The sequence below is a fragment of the Sphaerodactylus townsendi genome, linkage group LG03 (assembly GCF_021028975.2).
Source record: "Sphaerodactylus townsendi isolate TG3544 linkage group LG03, MPM_Stown_v2.3, whole genome shotgun sequence".
NCBI classification, from domain to species: Eukaryota; Metazoa; Chordata; class Lepidosauria; order Squamata; family Sphaerodactylidae; genus Sphaerodactylus; species Sphaerodactylus townsendi.
The window spans coordinates 105795564-105809773 of NC_059427.1; the positions used below are offsets into that span (position 1 = coordinate 105795564).

Here is a 14210-nt window from a genome sequence, read left to right on the forward strand (position 1 = left end):
TGCGCTGTATTAGCAGCCGCAATGGGGAAAGCCACCCATGCCTATGAGGCAGGGGCGTACCTAGGCAAACTGTAGCCCGGGGACAAAACTTGAGTTGGTGCCCCCCCCCGATATGGGCGCCCCCCCTCCCCCACCAAGACCAAACAATGATTTTTTGCACCAGGTCATTTCTAAATCATCATTACATCATAGAACATGCCCCAGCACAGCAATAGTCCATACCACTCAGCAGAAATCAAACATTTGGACAATTTTTTCAAAATGCTTTCAAAATGTTTTATCACTGCTGTGAAAATGTTTATGGTGTTATATCCAGCACCCCCGATTGACCCCAGCATGGAAACACAACACAGCAAAAACTGCCAGACCATGGCTAGTTGGCTACACAACCTGGAAAACCCACAACAGTCAGGTGATTCTGTCCGTGAAAGGCTTCAAAGCTCCTTTTGTCAAAACCATGAAACTGTATGTTGTATCTTATTCTTGAGTGGCTGGTTCTAATATTACACAATCTTTGTTTCAAGAATGTTCTGCAGACTGCAGATCAACCTTTTTAAAATTTGTCTGCCTTGAATAGACATCAGCTATATTGGATGCTCCTGAGTTCTATGGGAAAGGAGGGGGTAGGAATTCTGTGCATCAACTCTCTTTATATATAAATAATTTGATCAACCGCTTTTATGAATAAATGGCCACAACTCTCCTAAACACCTATGTGGTCCTCTCTCTTCCTTCACATCCTTCCCCAAACCTGAGTTTCTGAGTTTATTCTTTAGTCATTCAATTGAGCTGACCTCTTATTTCTCCCATTTCTTCTCTCTCTTTTCCCATTGTCTATATGATTTTTAGTCCGCAAGGCAGGAAAAATAATTTTTAATTATTAATTTACTCATTTTACAACTCCTAAGTTCAAAGTGGTTTTGAAGATAAGACAGTATAAAATAGCAATGAAATCCTTACAATACAATCACACAACCTGCAATTAACCCCCCCAACCCCCCCAATCATCTTGGAGAACATGACCGCATCTCATTACCCAGCTTCTGTGAAGCACTATGTACGTTAATGGCACAGTATCCATAACAGAAATTTGCCTGGTTATTCTCAGCTTCATTTATTGCCCTCACTATCATCATAAGCATCATTTTGGGACAACTGTATATCATTTTATTCCTGTGGGAGGGTGAGATGCAGGTTTAATTTTGCTATGAGAGTTTGCTTTTTTGGAGAAGAAGCTAATTGCCACCAGTATGGTAGTTCTTTTCAGAGGCTTGATTTTGCTGGGTGAACTCTCTCAGCCTCGCCTACCTCATAAGTGTCTGCTCTGGGGAAAGGAAGGGAAAGGAGTTTGTAAACCATCTTCAGTACTCCTTACAGAAGAGAAAGGCAGGGTATAAATCGAAACTATTCTTCTTCAAATGATTTACCAAGTCTCCCTGAACAAGATTGACTTTTTTCCTTTCACATTGCAGGAGACAATACATTAAAAAGTACAGGAGTCTTATGGAAGGCCAAGCTGGCAATTCTAAACATCCTACTCCAGTTGCATTTCTCATTGTCCTCTATTTTATGTCTTTAGGGAGCTAGAAGCACTGGGTTCTATTGGGGGATTTTAACTCCCAAATACACACATTATAGGTTTATCAGCAAACTTGAAGGGTTTTTTATTTTTTATTTTTAAAAAAGGCTTGTTTATTTATGGCTCCAGGTTTTAGATTTACATATACACATATTTGATCATGTTGAGAATTAGCTATATTGATGACTGACAGGCCCACACACTAAAACTCTGTTCATAAACACAACAATATCAAAAGCCTAAATATATTCACCAATCATACTGCAAACTATACCAACAATTTTCAGAAAACACCCTCTGAAATAAAAGAGCTGTACAGGTCCTTGTAAAGCCTAGTATGGAAGCAGTATGCCACAAGACCTCTGGAAGGCAATCCCGTAGTGATGGTACAACAACTGAAAGGACCGGATTTTGTAGCAGAGGCTGGCCAAACTAGCCATAAAGAAGGCAGAATCAGATCTGGAAACAGATCTGAAAAGATGTTTATGCTGCTGCTCTACCGTTTACATCTGTCCCCTCAAACAGCAATTTTCAAATTGTTGTTTTTCAGATGTTTTCTGCTCCTGATTCTAACCCTCAGTTGTTCACAGAAAACAAAGAGGGCTCTTCCCCCACCCTCACGACACAAGTGTTAAACATTCTTATTGTGAATTAAATGTTTCCTTAATACCCTTCAGTCTGCTAAATATGCAAACTTTTCAATGTATACTGCTTCTGGGTAAAGCATGGGTCTGGGTTAGATTCCCTTCACTCTCACCTGGGTGCCTGCATAACAGGGAGGGGATTTAATACATATCCAGTCAGGTAGAAATTCAACAGGAAAAGCACAGCAGCAGTCAACCTGAACTGCTGGATTTCTACCTGCCAGGCAGAAATCCTGTTCAGGAGAAACCCTGCCAGAAAGAGAACAAGGCACCCATAACCATAAGGATCGACAAAGCGGGCTGCTCTTGATTAACAAGGCAAAACAAAAGCTCTCTGCCTCGGCCCTTTCAGTTGATGCACCATTGCAATGCAATGACCTGTGCCAAGCCTTTTCTCCCCTTTCTCTTCCTTGACTCTCTTCCTCATACCCATGAACTCCCGGGTCGTAAGGGGAAGCTTTTTAACTCCGGCACCAAAACAAGCCATCTCCTCCATGGTGGCTTCGACTGACCAACGCTGGCCATGGAAACCAGACAACCATGATGGCGGGCGGGCGGGTGGGCGAGCGGGGGGAGATGAGGGGGAACAACGGGCCAAGCCAGGCTACCCTCCCTCGCTCTGTGCTCGCCTCTGCTGCTGGGCCGCCAAGGGTGCATTCGTGGAGAGGGGCAGCAAAGTGAGGTGGCGAGGGGAGCCAGAGATTTCCTCGCTCGCCACCTCACCAGGCGCCAGCAGCCCGCGCTGGCTGCCCCTTTCCACGAAGGCGCCCTTGGCGGCCCAGCACCAGAGGCGAGCACAGAAGGAAACGGGTGGTCTGCAGTTGGGGCGGGCGGGCAAAGGAGGGGAGGCCGGGGCCAAGCCAGGCTACGGGAGGGAAGCGGCGCCCAGCGGGTGGTCTGCAGTTGGGGCTAGCGGGCAAAGGAGGGGGGCGGGGCCAAACCAGGCTACGGGAGGGAGGCGGCGCCCAGCCGGTGGTCTGCAGTTGGGGCAGGCGGGCAAAGGAGGGGAGGCCGGGGCCAAGCCAGGCTACGGGAGGGAAGCGGCGCCCAGCCGGTGGTCTGCAGTTGGGGCAGGCGGGCAAAGGAGGGGAGGCCGGGGCCAAGCCAGGCTACGGGAGGGAAGCGGCGCCCAGCCGGTGGTCTGCAGTTGGGGCGGGCGGGCAAAGGAGGGGAGGCTGGGGCCAAGCCAGGCTACGGGAGGGAAGCGGCATACCCCTTGTCCCTAGGACGGTACGCCCATAGTATGGGAAAAACACCCAAGACCCCGTCGACTATCCCATGGACATTTTACATTTGCACACCGGAGTGCAGCAGACGAAGAAACACTTTCCCACTGCACAGCCAAAAACGGCAGCCTTAAAAAGGAGGAAACGAGACCAGGCAACCCTTCTCCCTCCAGTTCACTTACTTAGCGCATCATTGAAGCGCCTGAGCGGAGCTTTTGGGAACGACATGAGTCTGCAACAACCAGGCGACTAAGAAACGGAACGAATTCAAAAGCCTCACAGGAGGCCGCCCTCTTAAATACTTGCCCAAACCAGCCAATCAGAGGACTCTGACAACCAGATGTTCCACCAATCAAAGCTTCTGATTTGGGGGGGGGGGGGGCCCAGAAAACTGAACACAGACAGGGAAAGTGATTTAAAATAAACATTCGTGACAAATGTGTCTTTTGTCGCCGCTTTGGCGAGGAATTGCTAACAGGCAGGAACTCTGAAGGACCATGAATATCAACAATTTTAAAATGGAAATTGTTCAACGGTAATTCAGTAAGAACACTTTAAATATGAATCATTATAGGGAGAAACTGCCTTTTAAAGGTTTTTAATCCGAAAACCATCCGGGAAACAAGCACCGTCTAGTTTAATTAAGACTGCAAACCTTGTCTGCAGTTTAACAAGGCTACCAACTGCAGGCTTTGAGGCTCTAGCAATATGTCAGAAGCCCCCTTTTCTCCCAGCCTCTCCCTCCCCCGCCCCCTTAACACCCGATTTGATGAAGAAATCTGGGGGTAACTTGGAAGCTCAGGTCACTTTGCGATGATTTAGTTAGCACTACTTTTTTTAAAAGTTCTGCTAAAACAGGTGGCGAAGAACGGCGGTAGTGTACTAGAACCCGCCTGCGCTGTCGTTGCTTTGTGAGAAACTGGCGGAAGTAGGACCGGAAGTCGCGTCTCTCTGATTGTGATTAGTTCCGGAGGACGGAGGGGGTAAAACCCTTAGCGCGTGCGCGTTTGAGATAGCCGATGATCTCGAGTTGGCGGGATGTCTGTGCATTTCGAAGAGCGGAGCGGGCTGGTTCCATGCGCCACTCCTTGGGGCCGGTGGTACCAGACCATGGAGGAGATCTTCATCGAGGTCAACGTGCCTGAAGGGACCCGCGGGCGGGATGTGGAGTGCAGCCTGCAGAGCCGGCATTTGGCGCTGGCCGTGGTAGGCAAGGATGTGCTCAAGGTAGGGAAGGGGGTCAGAAACCAGCCCGATTCGCAGAAGACTTGGCATCACAAGCAGTTGTGTTGTAATGTGGTGTGGTAGCCGCGGGCATTGTTGTTATGTATTGATTAAGAATGGCAGGATAAACAGAACTAAGTGCCTGAGTTTCGCTTCCCTGGTACACAGATTTAGTCAAGTTCCTTCCCCGCGGTTGGATTGGACATAGGGTTACTATGGGCCTTTCCCCACTTAATACTTACCGTAAGCCCCACGCTACTTGAGGAGAGTAGCGCGGGGTTCCTCCTCCCTCCCCACGGCAGGGGCGGCCACAGCGCAGCCGCCCTGACGCTGCCGCTGTTGCACCCCCTTAGCGCGCGGCATCCCAGGCGCTCTTCCGAACGGCGCCTTTTGACGACCCCGCATAGAGCGCGGGGTCGTGGGGACGCCTGGGCCCGCGCCTGGGATGCTGCGCGCTGAGAGCAGCGCACGGCATAGGGGGGATGGAAGGGAGTGGGGAAAGGCCTGTATACCTTACTGTGTAATATGCATTGTGAGCTAAATAATCCGAATTGGTTATCTTAGACTGATTCCGCACAGCATGTTTATAACAAGTTGTATTCATTATAAATGAATTCGTGTTATCTTATAACGAATGCAACTTGTTATAAACTTCATGTGCGGAATCACTGTCATAGTACTTGCCATTAGGATGGCGCTATTAGCTTACGATCTGCTGGGATGTAAGTCTTGGTGTAATTCTCAGTTCTGTAGCAGTCTGCCCAGGGGTCATTAGACTTGTGGGATTTTTTGAAAGGCGATAGAATGGCAGTTTCTCAGTAAGTTGCATTTTCTCCCTTTGTTAATATGAGGAGATTGATATTGCATCATTTACTCTATGCAAGAAGTGAAAGGAGATAATGCTCCAAGTACACTGGTGAGCAAAGCAGTGTTAAATATCATCCATTTCACTTAAGTGGTTACCCCAAATAGCTGGGCTGCCTGCACTGTTTCAGTTTTTGTTCTCTTGGGATTCTTAGTTTGATTAACTGATTCAGGTGTATCATGGTTGCATGTTAGATATATAGCAAATTTTAGTGTTATCATACATTTCTGCAGTAGAATCTATTCTTTCTCTGTTGTTTCTTCCAAAATCCATGATATGTTTATGAATAAAATTGATGTGATGTTTCTCATTCATATTCATCTCTCATTTTTGACCAAAGCCTGGCAAAACTCAAGTGATTTTTCAGATTTCTTCCTTTGTTTTTTATAAGTTCAATTAGTAGGAAGTTGTCTGCTGTCTTATATCGATTCATTACAGCTGGCTTGAAATTCTGCTTTGTAAATTGAATGGAATGGGAAACATGAAAAGCCAATATAGAAAAATAAACTGACTGGGACATAAGCTGATTATACACATGATCCTTATTCCAAAATTTAGGCTGCAGAATTAGGCCCCTACTCTTGCAGTAGTAGATAAAATGAACCAGCTGACAATTGAAAAACAAAAAATATGATTTACACCCAACATTAGCTTAGGAAGATTGAACAGGATTGAACAAATTAGATTTGCTGTGAAATACAGATCCATATATATATTAAATATAGTAAAATATTTCCTCTCAGGGTAAACTGTTTGATTCTACAATAGCTGATGAAGCAACGTGGACATTAGGTAAGCATTCTTAAATTAATTTTCTAGGGGCAACTTTGTTTGTGGCTAATTTTTCTTCCACTAGCAAGTTATTTGCTTTATTAAAGTTACATGGATTTTTAATCTTGTCAGTGAGCATGCTTGCTACCCATGCATGGATGAATTCCTAGGGTTGAAAAGTGCCCTGTGTCTACCTCTTGCCTTTCTCACGAGGGAAGGCCAGGAGAATAGGACCCTGACCCAGACGTCTGCCCCTGTCCTGTCAAATCATATGAGCTTCTGATCTGGTTGGATGGTGATAGAAAGCACTTTACATATCATATAAAGCTGTTGTGCTGTCTTTATGCACACTAAGGAAGGCGGAGGTATGGCGAGAGAAACAGGGCAGAGTGGCATCTGCAGGGAGGGATTGTCTCCATGATGCTCAGATTACAACCATGAATGAAGTTTTGGAGTGAGATTTCTTGATTGACTTGTCATAATATTGACAATGTTGAAATCAGTATTATTAGGCTGTGTCACATCAGATTTCAGAAGTGTAGAGCATAACTAATAGAACATGCATTGGCTTTAGAAAAATAACTGGAGTATGAAGTTAAATAACAGTAGTCGTTCAGAATGTGGTAGCTAGCTGCATGAAAAGTGGGATCCACATTCAGCATAGCTCTTAGCTATGAAACTCATTGGATGTTTTGGGGGAAGCAAATCATTGTATTCTGTACTGGTCTCACATTCCTTGGACCTGACAAATATTGCAAATACCTAAAATGTGATACCATGGTAAAGCTAGAGAAGGAGGATCACCTTCCTGTCCCTGCCCTCCCCCCATTCATTAGATATTCTCCTAAACTTGTAGTTCTTCAAAAAACTCGTATTTATTATTTATCAAAGAAGTAAATCCCATCTTTTTATATCCCTGTCACTAGAAATCGTGCCTGAGTGCATAACTATTTCATGCAACTATATTGCTTTGCTATTGTGCTCGATTGTCTTTGAGGTAGAACTGGCTGTCTGAATCCTCATAGTACTAGAAATGCACTGCGTTGAGTACATAAATATGGCTGGTAGTACTAATTAGAAAGAAAAAAATGGTTTTGACTTTGCTGGTCAAAATATAAGAATTTCTAAAATTGAAAAAGAACCTTCTTCTGTTGTCTTCTCTTTTTTACCACCCCACCCCCACTTTTGTAAAGAGGACCAGAAGTTAATACGAATTGTTTTAACCAAAACCAATCGTGACGCTGGAAACTGTTGGAGTTCTCTATTAGAGAATGAATTTGCTGCTGATCCATGGGTCCAGGACCAGATGCAGAGGAAGCTTACACTGGAAAGGTTCCAGAGAGAGGCAAGTCCACAGTAACCAGTTCATGTTAACTTCATATGTAAACTAGAGAAATTCTTTATTACCATCATCACATATGCTAGTTCTCACCCAATGCAATTGTTTAGGGTGATTTGGTTGTTGAGTGTCCTCAGGAATTCGGCAATTAGCTAGGAGACATTTGCACACCTATTACAGAAGTGTTGCTCCATTGGGACATCCATCTTGTTGCTCCATTGGGACATCCCTGTCAGTGTTGATACAGTTAGCAAACTGGAGACCCTTTCATCATTTTCAAGTCCCATACTGGACCAATTCAGCCATGTCTTCCAGCTTAATGTTGACAGGTTCTGGTGTCTGTGAAGCCTACCACTCACTGGTTAGACCCATGCCTGTCTTGGCTGGTGAATACTAGTGGAGACGGGGTGTGGTCCCCTCTGAAGGACATTATCTATCTGTCCCTGAGATCACGGGTCTTTCTGGGGTTGAATGTATTGTCGAAGGCTTTCACGGCCGGAATTACTGGAGTGCTGTGTGGTTTCCGGGCTGTATGGCCGTGTTCTAGCAGCATTCTCTCCTGACATTTCGCCTGCATCTGTGGCTGGCATCTTTCAGATACTAAGAGTGCGACACAGACTCTGGCATCGAAAACTAAGCTCACTGAAAGATGCCAGCCATTGCTGCAGGAATAAATGTCAGAGAGAATGCTAGCAGAACACGCCATACAGCCCGAAACCATACAGCACTGCCTAAGCAGGAAAGAGATAGTAAGGCTGCTCTTGAAAAAATCATCACTGGATCCATTTGATCCATTCAACAACTGCCCAGTGTCACATTATCTGTTCCTTAATAAGGTAGTTGAGAGAGTGGTTCTGGAACAGCTCCAGGCTGTTCTGGAGAACAATTTGGCTCTGAACTCATTTCAGTCCAGTTTCCGATCTGTCCACAGGACAGAGATGGCTTCAGTCATCCTCACAGATGATCTCCAGAGACAACTGGACCAGGCTGGGTCAGCACTGCTGTTATTTCTTGCTTTGACAGGAGCATTTGACACAGTTGATCATGATCTTTTGACTCACCAACCTGCCAGCACTGGGATACGTGGGACAGCCTTACAGTGGCTGATCTTATTTCTCCAGGGTTGGTCACAGAGTAGTGCAAGGGAAGAGGACATCACCACATTGTTGGCTCGTTTGTGGAGCCCCACAAGGGTCAGTCCTCTCACATATATCTACGCTTTCTTGCCCACTTGGTCCATAGTTCCAGACTGGGTTGTCAACAGTATTCTAGTGACTTCTAGCTGTATCTGTTAATTGATACATTGGCCAGTACATTGGCCAGTTGCCTGGAGGCTTTGGTGAAATTGTTAAAACAGAGCCAATTGAAAGATGGAGGTCCTGAGGCTGGGCTGGGAGGACTCAAGACAGGGAAGCTTCCAACGTTAGACAGTGTACTATTAACACTTATATCGGCCATTAAGAGTCTGAGGGTGATCCTGGATTCCTCCTTGTCTATGAAGGCACAGGTTATGAAGATTGCCAAGTTGGAGCTTTATTACGTTTTCCAGTCTGGGCAACTGGTACCCTACCTGTCTCGTTGTGACTTAGCCACAGTGATCCATGCAGTGGCCACTTCCAGACTAGACTACTGTAACTTGCTAGTTCAAAAGGCAGCTACACATGTCCTTAAAGGGGTGTGTGGTGAGCACATATCCAACTGGTGCTTTGTCATCTGTACTGCTTCCATGTGGAGTACCGGATCATGTTTACAGTTTTGGTATTAATCTTTAAAGCTCTAAATGGTCTAGAAATTTCATATCTGTGGGGCCATCTCTCCCAATATACACCCCAAAAGAATGTTCGATTTGCAAGTAAATTACTGGAGGTCCCTGGCCCAAAAAATGTCTGGCTGTCCTCAAGCAGGATCAGAGCTTTCTCAGCTCTAGCCCCAGCCTGGTGGAACACTTTTTCAAATGAAGCCCAGACCTTGTGTGACATTGCAGTTTTATAGTGCCTGTAAGGGGCAGCTGTTTCACCAGGCCTATGACTGAGGACAGCAAATTGGCCTCCCTTTCCCTTCTCCCTCTTTTTTATTCTTAGTTCTTATGTTTTGTTGTTGGTTCTATATTTTGTACTCGTTCATTCTCCCTCTGGTTTGATCATTGTTGGTAAGTAAGGGGCCTTGACATTGCATTGTAATGGCTGATTTTGATATTATGCTTTTGTTGTTGTAAGCCACCCTGAGTCCACTCTGTGGGGATGGGTGGCCTATAATCCCAATAAATAAATGAAATAAATAAAAGAGTTCCTATGTTAAGAAAGTAATGTGTGGATGTTCATGCAGAATGTAGCTACAGCTAATGTTTTCCTTGCTTTGGAAAAGTATGAAGCATATCAGCTGTGCCATTTAGAATTTTAATATGTTAAAAGAGGTGGTTATTATCCCACTGAGTGACTGACACATGAATAAACAAGAGCAGGGTTGATTTAAATCACAATTAAAATCACTAATCAGTAAGACTAGATGTATATAATGGTTTTCTACCTGAAGACTTATTCTTGATGGTATAATATTAATACCTTCAACCAGGTGAAAGCTTCATTTTTAGAATAACTTTTCTAATTAGTTTTACAGTTACATAAAACATTCTGATTTGATTATACTATTGGAACTACATAGATACTTTTGAAATTATTGCGAGATGAACTATCTTCAGTTTCAATCTTGCATTTCTTTGTTGTATTTTTTGTCTTTTGCATGCATGCCTGCTTTATCCATAAAACATTCCCAAACTGAATCTCTTTTATGGGCTGCTGCCATTATAGATTTTCTCCTTCAGGGAGAGAATAATACGATAAGCCTCAAGCTATGTACACAAAGGCCCCAAGACTTGTTGGGTATTCTGTTCAAAAGGTTTTACTTTCATCTTTATTGCTTGCCCTCCTTCCTCACGCTTAGCTCCTTGAGTAAATCTATTCCACTTGTGACAATTGAACTTCTTGAAACTTGGCACTTCAGAATTAGGGGGTTTATTCCATGTATATAAAGCACATAAAGTGATAAACAACACTGAATATTACTCTGATTAATATGCTTACAATTACCCCATGGCTAATACATTGTGTGTGTATAAAAACATATGCACTTTCTGTGCTTACTTTGCAGAACCCTGGATTTGACTTCAGTGGAGCAGAAATCTCCGGAAACTATAGCAAGGGGGGGCCGGACTTTTCTAATCTTGAAAGATAGCCAAATGCCTTTAACTGTGTTTCTTGTAAATAAGGAATAGTGTTATGAAGGACTCCGATGCAGCCAAACAATTCATTTGTGAGACTGGACTTCACAATGGCTTACTCCTTTTCTGGACTGCTGCCTTTGGTAATGGTTTTTATTTAAATGGAGTCACGAAAAATAAACACTTATGCATAAAAGTCTGTGTTCTTTGAAAATGATTCTGCTTACCAAGATAAAGCACTAGTTTGTTTGATCCATTAACAGAATTAAAGACCACAAGTTGCATAATTCATTGAGCTGAAGGAATAATAAACAATATTCACAAATGGTCTTAACTTGTAGTTTGACAAAGCTTTCAATGTGACAGGTCATTAAAACTAATTTTGAAATGTGCCCATATTTTTTTAAAAGGATAAGGCACTGAAAATAGGTTTAAGGATTATGCATTTATTTGTATCCTGCTTTTTTATGCCCTGACCTGGTTAGTCCAGGCTAGCCCAATGTCATCAGATCTGAGAAGCTAAGTAGGGTTGGCCTTGGTTAGTATTTGGATAGGAGATAGCAAAGGAAGTCCAGGGTTACCACACAATCTGGCTACAGCAAACCATATCTGAAAGTCCCTTGCATTAAAATCCCTGTGGGGTCATCCTGATTGTCTGTGACTTAACAACACTGTCCACCACCACCACATCCTGCTTTTTTCCCCCATTGGGATTCAAAGCTGTTTAGAACATTGTTGTCTTCCACTTTCTCACAACAAAAACCCTATGAGTTAGGCCACACTGATGGGCCCAAGATAACCCAGTGAATTTCTATGGCAGAAATGGGAATTCAAGCCTGGGTTGCCTAGGATGTTAGTCTGCCATTTCTGTTCACTGCACTAGAGATCAGAGAGAGCCTAACCTCAGTTTGCTCAAGGATGTGCAGAAACACCTTTCTTTTTGGCATAAGTGTCTTTATCCTCTTGTGCCAAGCTTCCAACCAAAAGGAATCATAATTAAACTGCATTTGGGGACAAGGTAATCTAGAATTAATATATTAATGTCTTAGGCCTTGATCTAGAGGAGGAGTCCCCAACATGGTACCTGCAAAGTGTTTTTTTAGGAATTGATCAGGGCCAAGTAAGGCTTTTGTCCAGGGTGGCTTCTGATTTATTCTTGGAGATTTTAATGGACGTTCACATTTTTTAAAATGTTGCTTAGGCGAAGCTGCCCCCACAGCAGAAGGATCTGCACTATGTTACTGATATTAAGTGTGGCTATCATTTTGTGTTTGGCTTCACCTCCTGAGGCTACCATTTTGTTGCTGCGCCCACCATGCCATGTTTAAATTACATCTGTGCTGGCAGGCTAATGAAGGTTGGGAGACCCTGTTCTAAAGGTTATTTGCTAATGCAGTAGTTCCAAATGCAACTTCAGTATTTCTCCCTTTCACAGGAACCGCATCCATGACAGTCTTCCATGCCCAAGAAGATTTCACTAGGGCAATAGCCCTAGTGCTTCAATGCCAATTGTTTTGCACCTAGATCGAGCTTCAAAAGCAGCTTGCCCATGTAGTTGGGAGCTGTTTGAGAAACGGAAATCCAAAGCTCTCTTGGGCATGTGAATGTAGTTATGTGATATGCCTGGATTTTGTCCTTTGCACATCAAATTGCAGGGTTTAGCTGAACCGTGAGAAGTTACATTCAGAATAAACTAAATGTTTCCTGTGCAATACGGAAATTATGTGTGTTTTAGTTGCACTTCTTTCTGAATAATAATAATCATTAATTATATTGTGTTGTATTCTTTTGTTTACGACTCACATTTCAGCTGTATATACAAACAACCGATTGAATAAATTGTAATTTGTCTGATTTTTATCCCCTAATAATGTATGCTCAGCGTCTATAATTGCAATGTCTTTTTGTTACTTAATGTATCTTAAGCCTAGTATGCGAAGAAAGTACTAATTTTCTTGTCTCAGGATTACATCTCAGCTGCCTCACAATGAATTAGCTTTTACCATATTGGAAGTTTAAAGTGCCAAAACTAGTTAGTATAAAGTTTTCAGATTAAAATACCTTTTCTCAAAACAGTCTGCAATGATTCACAGCTTGTTTTGGCTACTAAGTTGTCACATGGAGTCATAGCTTGTATATACAGTTGACTAACCATTTGTTATAATTTAAAGTTCCAAGTTCACTCCCTGGCTTCTGCAGTGAAAAGGAGCTGGTAATGGGGAAGGCTTCTGGGGCCTAGGAGAACTGCTTCTAATCTGAGTAAATAGTACTGACTTTTATAGGCTAATGATTTGTCTTGGTATAAGGTAGCTTTGCATTTTTATGCGCACAGACACTACATACACATACCCTCAATAATTCACTTGCAGGAAAGTTTGAAATAGAGGGAGTTGGGAGAGAAAAATAATTTACGTTACCTGAGAAGAGCTTCTATACTGCACCTGCACAAAGTAAAAGGTCAACTGTCTTATGCGAAACATGTCAGAGAGCAAGTCACTGCCTGTTCTGTTAGTAAAAATCCATAGAGGCAACTTCACAGCGTGTAAATTTAATGATAGTTGAGAAAATATTTCTTGCCTGCCTGGTGCATGTAAAATACTTCTGGAAATGAGAAATATAAATAAGTGGATATTACAGTACATCACAGGTAAGTCTTAATTTTTAAATGGCAGTGTTGTGCTATGTAAATACACATAGGTGATGGTGAGTGCAAAATTATTTTCTCTTGTCCATTATTCATTCAGAGCCTGGCAGTAGCCCCCTCCCCCTTCTAAGGCATATTTGGCCATAGTCCAGGTCTGTTTCCCCAGTGGCTGTCCCATGCCTCTGGAGCAGCCTCCAGGAAAAGGGATGGGGCTCCTATCCTCCAGACTAGACTGCACACCATTTTAGAAAGTTTTTAGGACAGCCTGAGTGCGCAGAATGGTGGTGGGGATGTTATTTTTAGCCAGATATTTAATATTTTTTGAAGTGTTTTCATTTTGTTAGCTAACTTGGGTCTTAAGATACCCAACAGTACTGCAAAAATATAAACATTTTATGTGAGAACAAGGATAACTGATCTTTTATTGTGAAGGCGGGGATGAACAGTCATGTTTCATATATGCAGTTTTCAGTTAAGTCAGTCATTGAGATGGTGATTTGAACAGGGAGAAGTGCTTACAAAATAGGCAATCAGGAATATGCCTGACTCTTATGGCCAGTATATGGTATTAACGAATATTTTCCTACTCTTATATTTCTAAAGGTTGAAAGAAAATAGACATTTTTCCTTCTGTAAGAAGAGAAGTAGGTCAAAGGATGATTAATGCCACTGCATTAATACAAACAGGCGAGGGATGCAGA

General features: G+C 43.2%; 2 protein-coding genes across 3 annotated transcripts in view; one reads left to right on the plus strand and one right to left on the minus strand.

The window, feature by feature from the left end:
* Positions 1-3752, minus strand: part of HMMR (hyaluronan mediated motility receptor) — a 33341-nt gene extending 29589 nt beyond the window's left edge. For both annotated transcript variants that reach the window (XM_048490476.1, XM_048490475.1), the window contains exon 1: positions 3632-3752. In XM_048490476.1, coding sequence (XP_048346433.1) covers positions 3632-3677 — 46 coding nt within the window. In that variant the 5' untranslated portion in view covers positions 3678-3752. The remainder of the gene's footprint in view (positions 1-3631) is intronic.
* Positions 3753-4432: 680 nt separating this feature from the next.
* On the plus strand, positions 4433-12941 carry NUDCD2 (NudC domain containing 2). The gene is made up of 4 exons (XM_048491742.1): positions 4433-4676; positions 6282-6330; positions 7503-7654; positions 10796-12941. Exons 1-4 carry the CDS (start codon positions 4488-4490, stop codon positions 10877-10879), a joined length of 474 nt encoding a protein of 157 aa, XP_048347699.1. The 5' UTR covers positions 4433-4487; the 3' UTR covers positions 10880-12941.
* Positions 12942-14210: the final 1269 nt, after the last annotated feature.